Consider the following 22,011-nt stretch of genomic DNA (forward strand, 5'->3'; position numbering starts at 1 on the left):
CTGCAGTGGCTAAGAAACCTTCATACAAGTAATGTTATACAATAAAAAGAAACAAGGTGTTGTGTTTAATTTGAAAGGGAGAGGTAGTTTGGCCTCTTGACTTGCAGTAGCAAGCCAGTCAAAGAGATGAAAGTACATTTAAGGGCGAGAACTGATGCCTGAATGAACTTATGGTGTACTAATCTTGTCCTACAGTCTTTTTCCAATGAAATCATCTTTCATTTGATGAACCATCTAGTTAATATGTCACATTTAATGACCCGTAATTAAGTGTTGGAGTTTTGAATGAACTGGAAAATGTTGTGATTAGCAATTTTCCATTTGGTGTCTGCCGACTGTGTCAGTGTCTGATGTAATGGTTGACAAATAACAGTCTGTGATGGATCACTACATGAGGTCATTTACTGTACTGCATATCAGTGACATTAACCTCTGATGTGATATATATGGCTCATGTATCTAGATTTAATCATTACTGAAGGCTGGTGGTGGTTGTACAGAAAGACCTTGAAGAAACACTGATAAAAAAAAACATTTTCCAAGTTCTAATTCTTTCTTTTGTTAATTGTTCCATTAGTCAACGCTAAATATGTTTGAAAAATACTCTTTTTTTGTCAGATAAACAGACTTAGCTTATAGTTTTAATTTATTGCCATAATTACATTATTTTTTCAAGACTTTTTAGTCCAACCTGAAATATCTCAACAACTATTGGATGGATGAGTACTAAATTTTGTGCAGACATTCGTGGTGCCCTCAGTTTTTCTCCAGCACTGCCATGAGGTTGACGTTTTTTTTGCTTTTGAGTAAAATGTATCATAAATGATTGGATCGATTGGATGTGTTCAGCGCTAATTGACAAGCTAGCAGGCTAAGACTCTAAACTAAGATGGTGACTTAAATGTTAAGCTCAGAGCAGCACTGAGCCTAAATACAGCCTCGCAGAGCTGCTAACATGGCTGTAGACTCTATAACAGTGTACTTATGCAATATATGAAAGGTCTTATAATAATACTTCTGCTAACCCATTTGTTCCACACTCACGTGAGTCCTGAGGGTCCGATCCACAGTAACTTGTCTCAAACAAAAATTGAATACAAAACCATTTTGCATTACATCTTTATTAATGTATACATTATGTACAATAATAAGTTATATATACAGTTATACTTTGGTTCTGTGATGAGTTTGTGTGTGTTTCTACACGTTCTACTATGTATGTGCTACTGAGGTAAGTAATCCATGTTCAGCTTCTGTATATCACCCTATCAGCATAATACATGTCAGACAAGATTTTGCCTGCCTAAAAACAGGACTTGGATCCATGTCATTTCAATTCAGTCCAGCAATTAGATTATTTACAAAAGTTCAACAGCGTAAAACATAATAAAAATAACTAGTTAAACCTGTTTTGAATTGATCTGGATCTGATGAAGAAGGCAGTTACATTTAATGTGAGCTTTTTATCTGCTTTGACAAGAGATCTTAAAGTAAATAAAATATGAATACATGCTTGATAAACATGCACATTAATTAATTTAAAGTACTGGGGTCCAGCCCCAGAGTTTACAATACACTGTAAAATATGAACAAGAAGCAGTGGAAAGAGAACTTGGCAGCAGGTGATGTGTTCGAGTCTGTGCAGATCAGTCGCGGGACATTATGCTAACAACATCAGGCATAAGATAAAGATCAGTTCCCAAGAAATGAGATCAAAGCTAGCCCTGGCATTGCTTGTTTAAGTAGAATTTTGGAGCTTATTGCTGAGTTTTTAAGCTTAACCACTATAGAAAGCAGGACATTGACCTGCAGCATCTTATCTGTTAACATCATCACTTTTAATGGAGCTAAAATGAGGATCACTGTGACGCTCTTCACAAAGTTTAGCCTGATACTTACTGGAGCCACCCTCAGTCTCTGTACGTACAATACTAAACTGGCTTCAGCTGCTTTACAGGAGTGGACAACCCACACAACTGCATATTGTTCTCATTTGCTATATTGGTCCCATAGGGTTGAGGGGAGCTTAAATCCTGTCTGGGCATGACTGAGCCGACCACAAAGCTGAGCAAGATCAGACGTTATAAGACGACTGTAGCACTGCTTCCACCGCGACTGGCTGCATTCTTGCACCGTTCACAGTGCAGCAACCCTGGGGGCAGTTAGTCATGCCTCTGCTGTGGCATCTCTCTTTTTAATGCAGGGTTTTTACAGCTTTTCCACTGGTCTTTCAGTGGTTAAGTGGCCCTAAATGCTTAATTGGGTGCTGGAAATCACAGGCACTTTGCACCCGCTCTGTAAACCACAACACTTCAGCCTATTAGGGGCCCGGCGAGCCACACGCCAAATAATTAGGACTGGCGGCAGCTCTAGACCGCAGCACTGGGGTAAAAGGGGAGTAAGTGGGGGAGAGGAAGAATTATTAAGGGGAGGAGGGGGTCACAGACTGGGTCGCTGCTGAGGAAGTCGTTGTAGCAAGAGAGCATGTTGGTCTGTGCGTGTTAAAGTTGTGAAAAGTGGATTTACATACTGTGTTTAGGCAGAGCACAGGCAGCAGAGTAATGCTATGCTCATGAACTGTATGCCGATTGACACTCGAAAGAGCATTTAGATATGCGTATGGACAACGTGGTCCTCAGATAATTCCTTAAAAATGAATAAATTAAATATCATTTTCTACTCTTGACTATAGATGTGTCTGGTAACATCACGATTCAGCAAGAGACACAGAGCTGTCCCGAAATGCCCAAAGATCACGAGCAGTGTTTACCAGATGAAAGCCGAGCTGAACAATGTTTTAGCATTTCCAGCTGGGCATTCTAAGTAGAGGGCTCGTATCTTCTTGTCTCTCCTATATGATGACAGAACAGCCAAAGACGCAGTCATGAATGTTAACTGATGCTGTGATCAAACTGGGTCGCTTCCTGTATATGGATGCAAACATCTAGCTATGTCAGCAGCGGGATGAAGAAGAAAGTTCTGGGAGAGGACAGCTAAGAAGGCATCCTCATTCCTCCCACTTAAATCACACTGTTAAACCGGTGTGCCTATGAGAAAGGCACTTAGTTGGCAAATGCTGCACATTATTGTTTTCTTTTTATGTGATTTTTTAAAACTGCTTACTAAATTTTGCTTTTTCTTTAAATGTTATTGCGTCCAGCGCACAGTAAAATTTGAGAAAGGCAAAAATCTCATAAAATACAAACAAATTCTGATTATTTTGTTCTCACAGATCGAAAATATCTGCATCACCAAACTAGAGAATCATCTGAATTGTTTTTGTTTTCCCAAACTCGGTAGCACTTTAGAAAGACAAAAAAGGTCATGTGCCTGGAAAGGTCCACTGACATTCTTCATGTAATGGGGGTAATGTGTATACTGTATATGTGCTGTCCTCCTTGTCAGCGCAGTATCTGTCCCTACATACATGTATACTGTAAGGTATCCAAGTCTCTGAAGTCTCCGCTACGCCACATATCTAGACACTGGCACAGCGCTGGGAGGGGGATGAGTACGGGGATGGACAGACCAGCTGGCTGTGAAAACTGCTGATGCCTTGCCGTCCGGCCACTGCCTGCCATCTCACTGCTGCCTAGCACATCAGAGCAGAGTGACTCCACGGCGTCCAGCCTCTCGATCTGTACCAGGCGGCTCAGGAGGTCTGGGATGCTGTAGCCCGCCGTGCTCACCCTCTCGAAGAGCTGCAGGCCATCACTCATGCCACCGATCTCGTCGCGCTTCAGGCCGAAACTCTCAGCCAGGTGCCTCCACGTCTTCACCACGGCTGCCTCGCTGCTGTAGGAGGAGCTCAGCATGCGGCTGGCCTTCTCCAGACAGTCGAAGGGAAGCTCTGTGGGGCTCAGGCCTGGAGAGGGACAGGAGTGTTAGAACTGACTGAATATTACACTAACATAGTCTGCTGCGTAAAGATTTGGCTTAAATTTTGAGCTGTGCCATTGGCGTTGTTCTAGGGCTAGAAATGTTGGTGTGTTGGTCAGTCCACCACTTTGGTCCACTGAAATACGATAAGTCTAAAAAGATGCAATTTTAAGTATTAGGGTGAAATTATTTTTTAAATCAATACATGCCCACACCTTTATTATTTATTCATTTATAAGTAATTTTGTCACTGGACTGTCACTTGAGTTGGATTCTTGTTTACTTGTGGAAAATAAGTCAGTGTAATGTGGTATGTGACTTCTTTCAGATGCACTTTCACTTCCTGAGGTGATTTTCTTGAAATTGACAGTCAATATAATTTCTCCTTTCAACACAGTCTATAAAAAGAGTTCCTCTTCACCAGGAAAAGTGAAATGTCTCCTAGGTATAGGCAGAAATAAGTTCTTAATTACAAGGCTCTGTAAGATTTTCCTGTGCGACACACTCACCCTCTGTCACATTGCAGGCTCTGGCATATAGATCCAGGATCTTTTTCCTTCGACTCTGTAGCATCTGTGTGGTAAAAAAAAAACACAAAAAACGGCTCTTTGTGATTTCCAGATGATACTGAACTGAGGATCTGTTCATAATCATATTTTTTACTGCAGTAACATCTTTAAAAGCTCCTCCTTCCCTACCCCTGGGGTTTTATTGTTGTTATTGATTGCGTTCACACTGCTGATGTGATTAGTGCTGGCAATGTGGTTGACATTGCCAATGTGGTTGGGGCTCGGGATGTTGTTGGCCTGGCCAGCTGTGATGGCGGGGGTCCCGTTGCAGGCATGGTCGCTCTCCAGCAACCCGAGAGAGAGCAGGCAGAGGTCGGGCTTGTTGCCCAGGTTGACGAGGCCCAGGTTGGGGTTGGGGCTGCTGGTGTCGGCCGATCCCTGTTTCTCCGACGCTGCCTCCTCGTCACTGTCGATGCTGCGGCTCAACAGCTGCTCGTTCTCTGATGACGCGTCATTTTCACTGCACACACAAAGACACATATTTGAACATGTGCACATATTCTCTGGTATGTTATTTCTTGGCCAGGAGCTAAGAGATGACTTTTGTTATGATTCTACACTACATAAATAAAATTGAATTGAATTTAATTAAATGAGCTTTATATGTGCTGGTAGGTGGATTTTGTCACATACTAATTCTGGTTCCAGTAATCTGCAGTATATATAGATCTGATTTTATACTCATATAGTTAACGGTGATGGTGACAGCTAATGCACAGAGAATGCACAAATTTAACGGGAACTTTGACCAATGAAAATGGGTTGTAGAAAAATACTGTTGCTTTGTTGCCATTGGTGCTGATGTTTCTAAGCTGTTCCTGTGATTGACTGAAATAGCCCCGCGCTTTACAACATGATACCATGTAATATCAGTTTATTACCTATCCTCTCCCTCTCGGTGCCTGCTCAGGATTTTCTCGCAAAAGCACCTTGTTGACAGAGAATGCCATTGTTTCGCAGTCCCACGCTCTTTTCCTCTACACACACACACACAGACACACACACACTCACACACACACAAAATGGCATTGTTTCCCGGACATCTAACACCCACACTGGCAGCTACAGCAGTGAGTTAGCACATCCTTTGGCATGCTGCTGTACCACACTGTTTATTGCTATTGATGCTGAAGAGTGTGTGTGTGTATCTCACCTATTGTCTAATTTATACCCCTTCTGTCTATTGGAACAGTGAACGAATCTAAGCACACATTTGTGCACAAATGCTTACTGTAGTTTTGTGTGCAGCGCTGTACCTTACTGTATGCTATCATGTATTTCCACACTTCCTCTGTATATTAGCCACTGGTGCCTATAAAGCAGCATTGTCTGCACATGGGGGATGAAATGTATGCAGAAAGATGAAGGTGAGAAAACTGTTGTCCTTTTGTTGTCTGCCAGGACATGCTTTCACCTGGTGGTGGTTTTAGGTGAAACCTGGAATAAATACCCCTATCCACTCTGACAACTACCCCCTCTGTCTGTCTGTCAGTGTTTGCTAGGCTTCAGGGCTCATCTATCCTACACCTCACACACACACACCCCAAAAAACCCACCTCTTTGCCTGCTCCAAAGCCACATAATGGCTGTCTGCTTCATTGAAAACAAAAAAAAGCCTCAACTGAACTTGCTTTTAACATACCTTACTCACACACACACACACACACACACACACTACACACATAGCAAGAAAGGAAAAAAAAAAAGGCCAGCAGCAATGATACTACTACTGCAGTGACTTGTTCTGTGGTGGCTTAATTACGGGCAGATGCTGAGAAAATGATAAAAGCTTCTTTCTTTTGTGCAGCGTCTCTGTGTCGCCGCATACAAATGGAAACACACACCCATAACACACTCAAAGATCAGGATACAATTGGGTTTAACAAACATACCATATATATATACAGTATAATACTGATATATCCAAGATATAAACAATATATATACTGTACACATACACAATTTAGCCATAGCATTAAAACCGATGACTGAATCATTGTTATTTTTATCATATTAAAATGCTTGTTGTTTGTGAATTAGAGGCAGTTGTGGTGAACTGAAAAACAACACAAAATGGGTTGGTCGTACAATCTGAACATTTTTGAAGAGAAAATGGGAACACATCTTTGTAACAGTCGTAAATCCCTCCCAAACCTCAGTGGATTAATTAAAACATGACTGGGGTTAAGGCTAGAGAAGAAAAAGTTATTAGAAAGGGTGCAGTTGTTTGTGAAACAGCAGACGTCTCTCACCTTTTAACCGCCTTCTGAGGAGGGGCTTTTAGTTTGTCAAACTCGTCTTTTTCGGAGTAGATCACGACATTGTCTAAGCGAGAAAATGAGAGGACATACAGATTTACAGGTGTTTTTTTTTCTCACAAATTCAAATATATCTAACAGAGCGAGAAGTTTAGTAATGTTAATGCCTACTTTGTGGACTTTTGTTGCTAATAAAGACCGGATTAAATCCTCTTTTTTCAATAGATGCTGGCATGAGTTGACGCACACACAAGAGAACAGATTCCTGAGGCTAAAAGGATTTTTACCATGAACAGAGGAACTACAGTTGGAACGATGTATAAAATGATTACAGTGACTATTATGTTAAATTACACTTACATCACAGACACTGATGGGGATAGACAGCGTAATGAGTGAATACCTAAGTGGAACAAATGCTGTGTCTGTGTGTGTGTGTGAGACAGAGAAAAACAGAGAGGGGTGTGTGTGAATTTAAGCATCTGTGTCTTTCATCTCACAGCCTTATTAAGTCAGTGTCTACATGAGTGACAGCTAGCTCCGGTAGAGCTCCAAGCAATGGGCTTCTCTCCCACATACACACACTAGTCAACCCAAATTCATTCACAGTGACACACACACACACACACTAATGATAACTCAACATTCAGTAACAATGCAGATATTTATTTTTTATACTTAAAAAATTCATACTTAAAACCACCCTATCATGTTTTTTTTGCCATTACATTGTTAATTTAGCAACCTAGTCACACCACATAATGTGTTTGTGGCCGCAGATACAGTAAGTGTGTGTGTATGTGTGTGTTCTCATCTACACCACGTGTAAGTGGTTAGTCAGTCAGTCTGGGAATGAAATTGAACAGAGCATTATTGTCAGAAGAAATGGCGCCTAAAGCAATGTATGGCTTTAGCTTTGGAGGCTTCACATTCCACCATGATGTATTCATCATACTGCAGGTCTGTCAACCTTCACACACACACACACACACACACACACACACAAAATGCACAAGCACACACTTGCTTTTGTAAAAATCACACTAAAGATCATTTGCACATTCATACTACACTGACACACTGGAGCTAACACTGTTTTAACATTTAGATGTGATTCAGTTAGATTTGATGAGATGATATGATTTGTTACATAACTAATACAGATGTGATGAGCATTGCACGGGGTGTTGTAGGGCAATTTTATAGACGTAGGCTTGACCACAGATAACACACGGTGTTTGGGCTTAACATAAGCCAGTCGTGCAGTTACCTGAATCAAGGTTAGGAAGGATTTTGCTACAGGACTCAGTAAAATTATATACTGTGTTGCTCTAATCACCACTGGGCAATATGTGTTTATGGCTCAACTGGCTGTCACGCAAATTGTGTGCTGTGTCACTGTTTTTATTTTGGAGTAATTTTATAGTCGGTAAAGCTGAGAGTAAGAAAAAAATTAATTACAGTTTGTCTTGTGACTATAATTATGTAGCTTCGTGTGCCTTTGTTCTATTAGTAGTGTATTCTTAAGTAGTCTAAGTTTAAACTGCATCTGTTATTGAGTCTATGTTTTGTAGGCTCTTCTTTAGGAACTGCAATGTGCGCGTGGGGTTTACGGAAACATGGTAATGATCAGTGACTGTTTATTTTTACAGATATGAAAACACTGACAATGGTAGAGAAGAAAAAACAGATGGTCTGTACATAAAGAGTCTCTAATGTCACAGAATAATTGTTTTTTCATGCTTTACTTTGTTTCTGCATTTTATTTTTGTTTTGGGTTTTTTTTTCAGGTCATAAGGAACTATTTCAGTATATCCTTTTAAACTTTCTGAATTACAGAAGAAATATCTTAGAGTATGTATTCTGTGTGATATCAAAGTACTGTGTCCCATGGTTTAAGAATTAAATTTGTGTCCGACAGTTTTAATGTGTAGTCCTCTGAGAGATTAAAGTAACATTAATGGCTCAAACAGTGAGTTCCTCACCTACTCACAAAGTATTATGTTTTTGCATTTAAATCTCACAACTTGTTTCCAGAGACCTGGATCTCAGCCCTTATTATGGTCCTGAGAAACCTGGATATGCTAGATGGAGTAAGCATGCCTGTACCCATGCATATGGCCAAAAAGATGGATAATGTTAGGATCATGTATACAAGGATATGAGTAACAAGATTACTTATGTTTCATGTTAACATTACATTGAGAATATAATGAAAACAAGGATAACGCTCATGGCCAGGACACTAATGTGCCTGTCAATAAATTCATTGCTTTTACTATTAGGAAGTGGAATTGAGTCAGTTTGTCTGAGACACCAAACGGGGCCATTAAGAAGTGGGTGTACGTGTGTGTGTGTGTGTGTGTGTGTGTGTGTGTGTGTGTGCATGCATCATGTCTCACCAGGGACATCTTTCTTGTCTTCCTGTTTGTTGGTCTGAGCCTCCACTGCCTTCACAACTTGTCCGGAACAACATGCTGCACAGACGCACACACGGAACATCATTAAACACAAACGCCAACCTTTAAGATGAGATTGTGTATGTGAGTGTGTTAGTGTCTCACCCTGGCCGCTCGGTTTGGTCTTGAGGATGTAAAACATGATAATGAGGACGATGGCGATGGCCATGATGAAGATGGTTGACATGGCGATAATTAGAGCCGTCGCTAGGTGACCCTGTCCATTTGAACCTGGAACATGGAGCCAGTGATGCACAGTTTGTAATGTTTTGAGTGTTTTCAGTTTGAATGTGTGTGTATATTTGAAAAAGCGATAAAGACCAAAGACAACAGATAATTAATGGATGGTAACAGGAGGTAGATGAAGCTTGTCTGTGTGTATACCTTTATCCGGGTGAGGGAACACAGTAGTGCTGCCCGGGTCAATTGGAGGTTTTTCTCTTGGTCCACTGTTTCGCATGCCTGTGAAACACACACATACACACACCTCAGTCCTAGTGCATTAATTGTGCATGTTTCTCCCGTTTGCTCATACATTTATTACAGGCAGAACCTTAGTTACTACTGAATACCATTATCAGGTGGTTAACAAACACATTCTAACCTGTAGTCGGTTTAGATTTTCTAGTTCACCTCAGTTCTATGCACTTTTCCACACACAGTTTGTGTGTGTGAACCACTCAGGAGATGAATTTAAACCTTCATTGCTGTGAAATGTAGTTATTTTCTTTCTTGCCAAGAGTTAGATGAAATTAACATTATTATGATGTCTTTACAGTAAATATGAAGCTACTGGCAGCAGCTGGTTAGATTAGCTTAGCACAAAAGGACTGGAAACAGGTGGAAACAGCTAGCCTGGCCCAATCTGAAATACATGGTAACATTTTAAGCAACATATACCTGTTATGCAAACATATTATAACATTTATACAAGATATAAATCTAAATCAGCGAGCTTCAGAGGTGCCTATAGGTGGATTTTGTTACATTTTGACAGAGCCAGCTAGCTGCTTCCCCCTGTTTCCAGTCATGGTGCTAAGCTAAGCTAACTGGCTGTAACACATGCACTGTACAGATGTGACAGTATTATCAATCTTCTCATTTAAATCTTGGCGAGGAAGAAGAATAAGCAAACTATCCCCTTCATAGTCAAATGAATAGTGCATCACCAGTTATTTCCAAAAACAGAAATATATTGCAGATTGTTCCAAGAGGAAGGCATCATAAAAACTGTGAAGTTTCAATTTGTTACTGGCAGAGTTAACATCCCGTCATTCACTGGTTTTGGCATGTTAGCTTTGGCATTTTATGGACATTTTTTCCCAATAGTGTTGCATCACACCATTTTGCAAGCATTAACATTTCACAAAAGCAAATCATCTGCACTGACAGCAGTTTGTCCTAAACTTCATCTTTGTCAGATCTTCTCCTGCCATAGTAGACAAACTTATGTTGGGAAGGTTGGATACTATGAAGCAATTATCCATCCAGACTCTTTCTCTCTTCCTATTGCCGCCAGCTCCCCTCCCACCTTTCTCCCCCCTCTGACTTTCTTTCTGGATTATTCATCAACTGTTTTTCCTCGCTCTTAATGGAGCTGTAAACGCCTGGCAGCTCATAAATCAGCTCTTTTAATCAGTCTTTTATTTCCCCAAGTTGATATACTGTACACCTCTTTGGCATGTGCCCTACCGCTTCCTGTGGTCTCAGATACTCATGTCATCACACACACACCACACACACACATATCATTGCCCTGTGGCTGCAGACATTAACTCTGGGTATGTGTTTACACTCTCTGGATAAGGATATGAGCCTGAACTGGAATTCTGTTTAGCGTCTTGCGGTTTCATCTCTTAATCATGTCTCCAAGGCTGAACACACACTGCAAAATGATAATTCTGCAGGGCAATCTGGAGACTCAGGTCCAAACAAACTGAGAGGAGCAGAATTACAGAGCAGCACCGATAAAAAAATAAAATAAAAAAATAAATCAAAGCATTTTTGTTTGAGGTGAGAATCATGATACCTCTGTAAGCGGGGATGAATCGAAGGTTAACTTCTGATAAATACTTCTGTGTTAAATTGTGATATAAACCACATGTATCTGGTATCCCCGAAGGCACATAACTTTGTTCTTACAGTTAGTGCAGACTGAAGTTTCTGAGGACAGTAAAAACACAATCTTTTTTTAAGTATTTAGTTGTATTGGCAGCAGACAGGAAAAGGGACAAGTGGCAGCAAAAGACAATAAAAATTAAAAGTTTCAGCGATGCTTACAGACTTATAAAGTCTGCCTGCCAAAGAGTAGCAACAGCAAGCACTAACACGCTAATCATCTTTCTTTCTCATACCCACAGAAGTTTTAATTATCACACACACAGAGCTAGGCAGGAGCCAGGGTAATTTACAGATTACATGGCGAGTGTCAGCCTGCCTTCACCCTGAGCAAGTAGAACTCCCAGCCTTCAGCTCCTTTTTTATTTACTGTTGGGTGGGGGTTGGAGGGTTGAGGTGGCTCATCTAAAGGGGTTTAATTAAAATGTGCCACAACCTGATTTAACACATTGGCAGAAATAGAAGATGCTCTGTGTGACGTTATCTTTTATCCAGACTAATGAACCTTATTTCAGAACTGTTTTGTACTAACCGCTTGCTTTTCTAGATTTAATCCCCATTACTGACTGATACAAAGCAAGAGTAATTACACCCATATCAGGTTATTGTCATAAGAAATAGTGATACATTTTTGTTTGTTTGTTTGTTTGTTTTTTTCATTTTTGAAACAGACATGGGCAGTTAGCAAGCAGAAGTAATATATATATGTGTTGAATGATAAATCTGTGGACAAAATAAAATGAGCCACCAAATTAGCTGTTTTTGTTGGAATCACTCTGTCTCTCTTACTCACACTTCTTCACAGCATCATTCACTCATTTACATGCCTGGGAGAAACAATTAGGGTGCTGTTGAAATGCAAGTGTTTATTCATACACACACATACACACACACACATCTACTCCTGCTCCTACTTCACACCCTCTCCTCTGCAGGCCCAGGCTGCTTTTTGGGGTTTTTGTCTTTCAAAACACACTCATTAAATATGACAAAATAACAACACAACTCATTTCCAGGCTCTTAAGTTACACTCAAGGGGAATTTGAGCAATTATGGGCCCATAAATATCATTGCCATAGCAGTATATATATCAGTGACCGTCAATAACAATGTTCAGGACTTGCTTACATTCCCTCATTTTTGGATTATTATTGTGATCTGTTTGTGACGTCTGAACCAAGGCACTGAAGGCAAATAACAGGACAGTGGAAATATTTGGCTCCTGCATTGCAAAAAAATACTCATCTTTCTGCAGCTTTAAGAGATACAGAATAATCAAACTTGCCTACATACCTATCATAATGTTGCAGTTTTCTTGTGTACACTACCACCACTGTCAGATGCAAATATACATTTTTTAAACTACCAGAAACATAGTTTTTGCTTGACTGCCATCTGCTGGGGTTTTGAGAGGTATTTACAAACAAATAAACAAATGCCTAAACTCATAGAGGACCAACGCAAGACAATGAGACAAACCAGGATATGTCACTTGACAACATTTACGCATTGTCTTGCAAGTGTGAGGAAATGTTTATTAACTACTAATTAATTATTTATTATCATCCAGTGATGTGGCTGCAGCAACAGTTGGCGCCATAACACACATGCATACACACTGTACACACACAGTCAGGTATGTGGGGTAATAAGCGAGGCAGTGAGGTTATGGATGAGCTGTGAAGCTAGAGAAGCAGCGATCCAAAGAGGAGAGGGGGGTGTTGAACTCTTTTGTATCCGTCAGTGAGGCTTGCTGACGTCAGTGACCAGAGGGCCTGGCAGAACTGAGAACTGACCTCTGATTGCTTCCCTAAACTTAGTCCAGGCTTTAAATATGTAGTACATCTGCTTTTGGACAGCCTGTCTCCTATATAGACAGAAAACTTTAATGTTTGGTAGCTTTTCATCCATCTCGAAACCAGGTCTGTGTTTGGACAGAGAAAGCTGTGAAGATAAGTGTTGAAAAAGAAAAAGGGTGAATTCATAGTTGAAAAGAGAACAGACAGACGATGTTGGGAAGAAAGGTTGCATGTTAACAGGAAGGGAAGGTAGCAATGAAAGCATGAAGAAGTTGCTCTTACATTCTTTGGTGTTGCGGGGTGCGTTCTGGCAGGAGTGGCATACCATCCTATAGAGGTTTCTGGGTCTGTTCTCCAGCATGTAATACCTGGGAGACAAAAAATACATCAACTATGTAGCTGCACAAGACCTGGTTAGGGCTTACTGGTAACTGTGGAGGATCTCAGCCATCCAGGTCTTGTTAATCTTAAATCTTAAAGAATACTTCATAAGAGATTCCTAAAATCCTCCTTTTAATGGCTGTAAGTCAGCACCACCACTGAGTATGGCAGGTGTGAATAATGTCAGGCCTCCCTACCTTCTAGACATATTTTACCTACACAGTGCATAAGTATGGGGAAGCAGCTGGGGTGAAAAGTTTGACTCAGTGAAGAAATGTACATAATTGATGCCCTGAAGGCACCAAACATGGCTTGGTACAGATATCGCCCTGAGTCATGAAGCGTCTATTAGAGGAAAAGAGAGAGGGAGGCAAGGCCCCCGAGTCTATGAATGAGTGGTAGTGGTATTAAATCATTTAGGCTTGAGAGCATGAGCCGAATATCCATGAGTATGTACATATAATGTATGCAGCGTGCAGGTAACTGGTGCCTTCTGGATACAGTCAGAGTAACTGGTTCAGTCTTGTGCTGAGCGACGCTTCAGCGTCACAAAACCACAAGAGTTTATTCAGAGATAATATAACAATTAAAAATGGTTAATGTTTAATACTTGATCCTTTTAAGTAAATGCACAGTAAAGCATTCATTCTTATTTTACTCAATATTTAAAAGTATGTGTTCAATGTTTTACTAGACAGTTACTGGAGTTTAGCAAAAATATTTGGAAGATAAGGAGACACAAAAATGTACTTTTGTACTTTCTGCACATGCTGTAACACTGATATTGTGTAAGTCAAAATACAAAAACAATGCTAATATTATTAGCAATAATGCTTTATTAAATTTATTATTAAAACATAATTGATACACGTATGATTAATAATAGTATTTTCAATGAGTCCATGTGTTCATGGCTCATAAAGATTAATCATTTGAAAGTGCTGACATTTTTTGTCACAACGGACTCATTCTCTCTTTTCTTCTGCTGAGTTACAGACTTCAGCTGAACTTTTTAACTGTCCAGACCTGTTCTTTTCTGCATCAAACATGTATAGACTCTGCTAACTGCGGCGTAGAACACCCACACATACAGAGCAGCATACTGTATACAGTACAGACATAGAGTCAGACATAGACATAACCAAACTCAGTGTTCCCGAGCACACTCATTCCTGTAACAATCACACTAATCAAAAGCAAAAACATCCTGTGAAAGGAGAACGAGAGCCAAGAAAACTGGAAGGCAGCAGGACAGCATCCAGACCGATGACAGGAGGAGGAGATTTCAACATTAAGTTCTCCCTGTTGGACTGGGAGAGTTATCCAATAGCCCCAAATTATGAATCTCTCATAGTTATGCCAATTCCTCCAAGACCTGCCTCATTATATATGTCCCACATTTAATCATAAATACCAGATGAAAAATTATTCAGCAGAAAAAAAGAGCAATCTCTATCCATCTCCTATCTGTTGCTTTAGAAATCATTTATGTGAGAAATAACTCCTCACAGCAGGAGATCCAAAGCAACAGGCTGAATGCTGTCAGAAAGGCACAGTTTGGTGACACAGCAAGTCAGTCTGTACAGAGGAGCCAGTGGAGGGGGGTTGATGGACGCTAGGGAGGGGGGAGGGAGAGGAAGGTCTGGTAACATTTAAAACATTCTTTATTGACCTAATATTTTTAAGTGACAGATGTTGCATCCACAGCTGTCATGTGCAAATGGAGGAGTTTAGGATTTAGTGTGTGTTTGCACCCAGAGTGAGTGGACGTATTCATTTAATGGCAGCAGGGTGGTCTGTTCACATGTCAACTCATGCTACTTTAAAGCGTATGGATACACATGCAAAGTAGTAGTCATATTGTGTAATGTAAATACCACACAGAGTATCTCTGTGTCAACTACATATTCAATGTTCAGTTTTAAATCTTGTGTCTACGTTTATGTGGTGTTTACCCCGGTAAACATGGCCCACACTCTGCATCGCTGTCCGGAGTTCCCGGTATGCGCACCGTGGCTTTGTAGAAGGCATCACAGTCTTTATGGCGTCTGCAAATCTCATACTTCCCTTTGGAAAATTTCCCCTGTGGGCACGGCACACAGGCAAAGTCCTCGTCCTTCACGCCGTAGCCACAGGTCTGCAAAACACACAGGCACATATACTCATAAAGACACATGTACTTTCCATACTAAATGCATTTGATGTAATGTAATTTTAAACGAACTCAACGCTCCTCAGACCAGTGAGTGTGTGCCATGGACACACACACACACACACACACACACACACACATCTGTTTCCACCCATATCTTCAGCAAATCTGGCATTACTGTTTTGAAATGACAAAAGAGACATCTGATTGGTCACAGAGGTCCCTGTGTTTGTGAGGGTGTGTGTGTGTGTGTGTGTGTGTGTGTGTGTGTGTGTGTATGTACAGGCTCTCCATGCCTGGTAGTGTTTAAAATGACCACCTCATCATTCTGTCTTCTAGCATTGATCTCCTCCCATCTCTGCATGGTAATGCCTCACAGCGGGGAGGCTGAACAACAGGCCACACACACACATATGAAAACACACTCTCTTTCTCTTTTTTGCTCCCTCTCTTTCATCTTTCATTTCCCTTTTACTTTCATCTGTCTATTGAAACAAGCCTATGCCTCCTAGCTTTGGGCTACAGTAGACTAACTCCCGAAGAAATCTAATATCGCTTCCCTTCTGTTTGACGTCTGTAAGTCTCTGTGTGATTGTTTGATATAAAACTGCACTGGGCTATCGACAGGATCTTGTCGCTTTGGGTTAAACCTCACGTTGGATCTTTTGTACACAGGCTCACCATGGCTCCGCTTCTGTTCGTTAAATCAGAGCTCAAGACCAACTGAAAGCTTCTCTCTTTTCAAAGCACATTTGTCGCCTCTTTGAATCTTGGGTATCACAACAAACAGGGAATTTTCTAGCCTTTTTTTTTTGGAGGGGGGCTTTATTTTGAGAGTTGACATTGAAGGGAAAGAAGGGAAATGCAGGAACAGAGAGAGGGTGTGATGACATGCAGCGAACATCCCAGGCGGAATCAAACCGGGGAAGTTGCGGTGCACGTCTCAAACCACCAGGCCACACGGTTGCCCTAGGGAATATATCCTTAATGACGAGCAGCTTTCAAACATCATGAAAGCCAACATGAAACTTCAGTACCCAACTCTTTAATGTTTCTTCACCTTACCAACACTTTCATCACTTGATAAAAGTTAGGAAATCATAAATATGAGTCTGACTTCAGTGTTTACATTCATGTAAACGAGCATGGAAATGTAACCCAGCTACATCAGACACAATCTGGATACAAGATGCACATTAAAAGCGGCCTTGAACATCTTCATCGTGTGATGTATCATGCAGCATCTGTGTGTGTGTGTGTGTGTGTGTGTGTGTGTGTGTGTGTGTGTGGGCACGTACTCTCTGAAGTTTCTGTTGTGAGGAGAAACCCTATGGTTATCCCATGATAAAAAGGGTGTCAAGAAATACACGCACACACACATACAGGGAAAGCTCAGGGGTATAGAAGAACACATGAATTACAGACTGTGGCACCCAGAGGATCAGACGGGCAGGAGAAAGTGCAAAGAGGGCTCTCATCTCACTGATTAAACTTCTTTCTTCTCTCATGTTTCTGCTGCTCACAAATGGCTAAATTATGCTTTATGACAGGGATCTGAGCTGCTCGTTGCCGTCGAGGTTTGAGAGAGAGACAAGCGGATCACTTGACTTTGCAAGTTCAAACACAACACGTTGTTGGGATGTTTACTTAAAGCACATGGGAGTTCAGTGAACACAAGGCAGGAAGGAGGGAAGTAAGAAAGGAAGGAAAAAACAAACAAACGCAGTGGGAACCTTCATGAGATTTTTATGCATTCTACTTTATGGAGCCAAAGGACATGTCTGCTTTTGGTCCCCACCACCTAAGGGAAATGGCTGGCTCTTAAGCAGCTAAATGTCCCACTGTGATCACCAGCTAGTTGCTAATTGTGTCTGTTGCTAACTGTGTCTGCAAAACAGCACCATGGAGAGCAGTGAGGGTGAACCAAAAGACCCTGAAACACTTCATAGAGCTGAGGGAGACTATAGAGTTTGATAACAATTCTTGGGTGGTTTTATCACTACAATCAAGCCTTTTCATATGAACTGTAATCTTTTTATCCAGTGTTATTATAAATCCATTTATTATAGCTGTTTTAAAGGAGCTGAAAACTAGTTTTCCCTTGCAGCTTCTAACTCTGAATGACAGGGTCCCATACAAATACAAAATTAGATGCTAGAGTGAATAGAGTTGCTAGAGTTTTGGTTATTGCACTTGAGTGATTTTTTAATTCGTGTTTTTGTCTGCTCTACTCGCTGGTTTGAAGTGGGCAAAGCTTGGCCGGAAAAGGGTTATGTCACGCACTTCCATGCACCAATCATGATTTAGCTACTTTTAAATCAGAATCTGTTGACAGTTGTTGGGTTGTTTCCTCATGTTCCCAGGCCACCATCAGTCAGATCTGGTCAAAGCTCACCCACATAATCCTATTGACTTTTTTTTTTCTTTTGCTCTAGCTTGCATGTTATTTTTCCTTATGATTGTTTAATGTTATTGAAATATACATATCCATAAACATACATATTTATGAAAATTTATGTAATTGTTATGTTATTCAGTTTATTAAACTTTCAAAAACTCAGGGATATTATTATAATAATTTCTCCATGTTTCTAGAGGTTGATGCAGCTCTAATTTGGCCAGTATACAATGCAATGCAAGTCAGTAAACTCTCAGCTGAAAACATTACACTGACTCAGAGTGGCTATTATTAATTCTGTTCACCTTTCAGTGCAGCTGTCTCCCTTAAGAAGGCGTGGCACCCCGGGGTACCCACTGAAGCTTTTACCTGCACTTTGTTTTCTTTGGCTGTCAGCAGACTGACTGACGGAGGCTAAATCACTATGCGACTACTGCAAGTCACATGCATGCTTTCACATCGAAATCAATGGGAGCAATAAACCATAAAGAAATCTGAATTAAGGCACTCTTCACTGTGCAGCTATGTGGGCACTTCTGTGTGTTTGTGTGTGTATTGTGGGTGGTCTGAGGAAAAATGAGACATTGATTCATAAGGTCAGTTTGTCGTGCTACTTATTGATTTTGAATGGCTGCAATTTGATGTTGAACTGGCAGCTGTATCCCAGTTTCTTCCTCCAGTTCATTGAAATGACTGGTTTTAAAATGTACCCAAAAAGTTTAGGTACATGCAATAGTAAGAAACAAGATTATGACCTAAATGAATGGTTTTCATTTATGTGTGTACATATGTGTATGTGTGTGTGTGTGTGTGTGTATGTGTCTCACCATATGCGGCTCTTGTCCTGGCTGGCACTGAGGACAGGCCTGACAGCTGTTACTGGTCTGGTTGAAAAACTCATACTCTCCACAGCTGGAATACTCTGCACTAGCAAACATACAACACACCTAGAGGGACAGAAAGACAGACAGGTGGAGAAGAGAGTAAGAAACAGGCAAAAGTAAGACTTTTGATGAACATATTGTAACATTTTATTCATAGTAATGCAGTCAAACTCTTATAGTACATCCTGTAAAAGAAGTCTCTAATATTTGCATCTCACAAACTTCATCTAATACTGGAGTAGAGGGTTAAATGTCTTGCTGAAAGGCACTTCTACGGTCATTTCTGAAGGGAATACTAATTCTTTAATTTTTTAAATGTCATTTTAAAAAAGACTAATACCAAGAGACTGACAGTGCTGAACCCAACAATTCATTTAGGTTAAATCACTTCTCATAACCTTTACTTGTTTTCCATATTCAGATTTTTGTGGTAAGATTCCACATCATTAATCCTCTCAATAAAACCTTTGTGCTCATGCAATGCACAAAAAAAGACTTCTACCTCCAGAGTTCTCACTTTGCAATTAGGCATATCTCTGCAAAAGGATTTAAGTACAGCATCAGGCACACTAAAACTTGGACTCAATATTGATCTGTACATGTAGGAGGCTGGATCAAAATGCCTCAGGAGAGTTTGTTGATATTAAAGTGAGGTGTAGATAGCTATAGGACAGTGTTGATCAGTTCTGTAATAAATATGGTATGCCATCAAAAAAATGAAAGCATATCCAACATGTCACTGGCAGACTGATGTCTGTGGATTAACTTGCTAAATTGTCATTCCCATGTTCAATCTATTTTTCCTACAACACTGGGAAAACACACCATCTTGTAAATGAGCCTGTTTCTGTTTAAGTCATTTAAAAGTTCATTATGATCCACATTCGACATCTGCAACAACAACAACAGAGATAAATGACTGCAGTGGATAATGACTGATTTATTCAGTAAAACCAACTGGGTAAGAATCAGCATCATCATTTTAATTGTCAGAAACCAAAGAGCAAAGAAAACAAACATCATACCCCGACTTCTTCGTCTGTGATAGTCAGATTAGTGGAGATCATTGTTGTGTGTAGCTGTGTATGTGTGCATGTGTGTGTGTGGAGAGAGAGAGAGAGAGAGAGCGAGAGAGAGCGAGAGAGAGAGAGAGAGAGAGAGTTTGCACAATACCAGCATTTGCTTGTGTTTGTCTATGTATTGTATTGGGGTGTGTGTGTGTGTGTGTGTGTGTGTGTGTGTGTGTGGCATTGTGTCATAGTGGCTCACTGTAATAAGTAGCAGCTGGTATTTATGGCTTTACCAGCATACTTTGTGCTTTTCCAAACAAACTAACTGACTTTTAAAAATCATCTGCAGTCCAGAGGATGATGGAGGGAAAGTAAACGAGTGCGTGACTAATTCTCTCCATCCTCTCTCCATTGTTTTAATAACATCTTCCTCTCTTTCTCATAAGCATCTCATGACAGCAGACTCAAGACACTGTTTGAGTAAATATACAAATGTACACTGCCAGAGTGTGCATATGTGAGTCTATATCTGTGTGTATGGTGTATTTACCTCATTTATGGCTATATAATCTATTTGTAATTTAAACCAGATCAAAAATGAACTGACCTTTAGCCCACACTTAGTGTATATTTACTGTAAATACAACTTCACTTAAACTGTAAAATTGGTGGAGTGCCCCTTTAACACCTCGAGGTACTTAGTTTGCAACTAACAGTACAAGCATTTGACTTCTTTATATGTGTTTACATTTCCTTCTCTGTTGGCGTGTCAACACATTCAAAGGTCACTGTAGGTATTTAGCAAGCAATTACTGGCAAGCATTGTTTACATAAGCTTTCTCCAACAGTTTGTGCAACTTCACAGCAACTTTATTTGTCTTTGAAGAAATTGTAATAATCATCTGCTCCTCCATATTTTTCCACAGTTGGAAAAACAAACGTCCTGTCATACCGCCGCACCACGCCAGTTCTGTGCAGCTATCTATTCCACAATGCCTTGAGAGGATACTCAGTCAGGCCCCCATACAGCACACATCTCTGCACATGTGCACTGCTTCCAGTTATCTCCAGTGTAAGTTGAATTTATACTAGACTTTGGCAGGAACACTGGTGAATTGTAAACAGTGTAGAGTGTGTACAAAAGCACACTGTTGCCAGAAAAATGTCTATTTCCATAATTTCACAATGACTATAGCAGCATAATATCTTGTAAATCATTTGTCATTGTTATGTATTTTATAAAAGTGCAGTCTATAGATGTAAGGGTTTTTTTTTTTTTTAAATTAGTGGCAGTGCATTTGTGATGCCATTGGACGGTGGTGCAGTGACTTGACACCACAGGCTTAATCCAAATACTTCTTCCCTTTTGACTAAGCGCTCTAGTGTCAGCCTGCATGTACACATAGTGACTGATATGAAGAAAACAGAGGCGGGGGGGTCAGGCGGTGGAGCTTGTTGGGAACACTGCCAGTGGGTTTCAACATCAAAACAAGCAGAGAATCTCTAGATTCCCGGTCCGATTATAAAGATATCTGCTCTCTGAAAAGCTCTAAGGTTGACTAATTGGTACAAGTGCTGCAGAGTTGTGCAAGCTGCTGGCACATAACAGCTAAAGTCTGGATGATGCAGTGCCAAGTGCAGAGAGTCGATTATGGCTGCCTTCCATACTGCTGGGCTAATAAGGGTCCTGAAGTCCCAGAGCAGAAATATGATGATGATTTTGGATAAATGCTACTGCAGGATGCTATTCTAAAGAGGGTGTGAAGAAGAGAAAATATGGATAAAGTGAAGCATAGGAGGACACAAAATAGAAAAAGAAAAAGAAGAAATGGGAATTGGTGAATTGGAAAAGGAAAAGATAGGAATGAAAGGAATTAAAAAGAGAATTAAAGTTGGAGGAAAGAGGGAATTAAGGAGGTAGAGACAGGAAATGAAGGTGGGGAATAAAATCAAAACTTACTAATAATGATGACAGAAAAATGGACTTCTTCTGACCTCTCCTCTCTGACATTTTTGCGTTTTTCCTGGGGAACACAGAGATAACAGATAAAATGATCATTTGTTCAATGGACATTTACAGCATTTACTGTACACAATCCTTTCC

The 22,011-nt window shown here is 40.4% G+C and overlaps 2 protein-coding genes across 3 annotated transcripts in view; one reads left to right on the forward strand and one right to left on the reverse strand.

The window, feature by feature from the left end:
• The window catches only part of LOC108900549 (coiled-coil domain-containing protein 138), a 52,203-nt gene that overhangs the window by 16,327 nt on the left and 13,865 nt on the right, over positions 1–22,011 (forward strand). Inside the window, exon 12 of one of the 2 annotated variants that reach the window (XM_018701666.2) lies at positions 20,834–21,798. The exons of the other annotated variant lie outside the window; for it this stretch is intronic. Within the exon in view, the coding sequence (XP_018557182.1) occupies positions 20,834–20,999 (166 nt within the window). The 3' untranslated portion in view covers positions 21,000–21,798. Of the gene's footprint in view, positions 1–20,833; positions 21,799–22,011 lie in introns of those variants that run through there. 2 annotated transcript variants of the gene reach the window in all.
• Positions 1,101–19,981, reverse strand: edar (ectodysplasin A receptor). Its single transcript, XM_051070422.1, has 11 exons — positions 19,923–19,981; positions 18,841–18,960; positions 15,419–15,600; positions 13,365–13,450; positions 9,550–9,627; positions 9,271–9,396; positions 9,109–9,183; positions 6,701–6,773; positions 4,578–4,908; positions 4,389–4,452; positions 1,101–3,865 (listed from the first exon to the last, which is right to left on the reverse strand). Exons 1-11 carry the CDS (start codon positions 19,962–19,964, stop codon positions 3,420–3,422), a joined length of 1,623 nt encoding a protein of 540 aa, XP_050926379.1. The 5' UTR covers positions 19,965–19,981; the 3' UTR covers positions 1,101–3,419.

The sequence above is a fragment of the Lates calcarifer genome, linkage group LG1 (assembly GCF_001640805.2).
Source record: "Lates calcarifer isolate ASB-BC8 linkage group LG1, TLL_Latcal_v3, whole genome shotgun sequence".
In the NCBI taxonomy this organism is placed as follows: domain Eukaryota; kingdom Metazoa; phylum Chordata; class Actinopteri; family Centropomidae; genus Lates; species Lates calcarifer.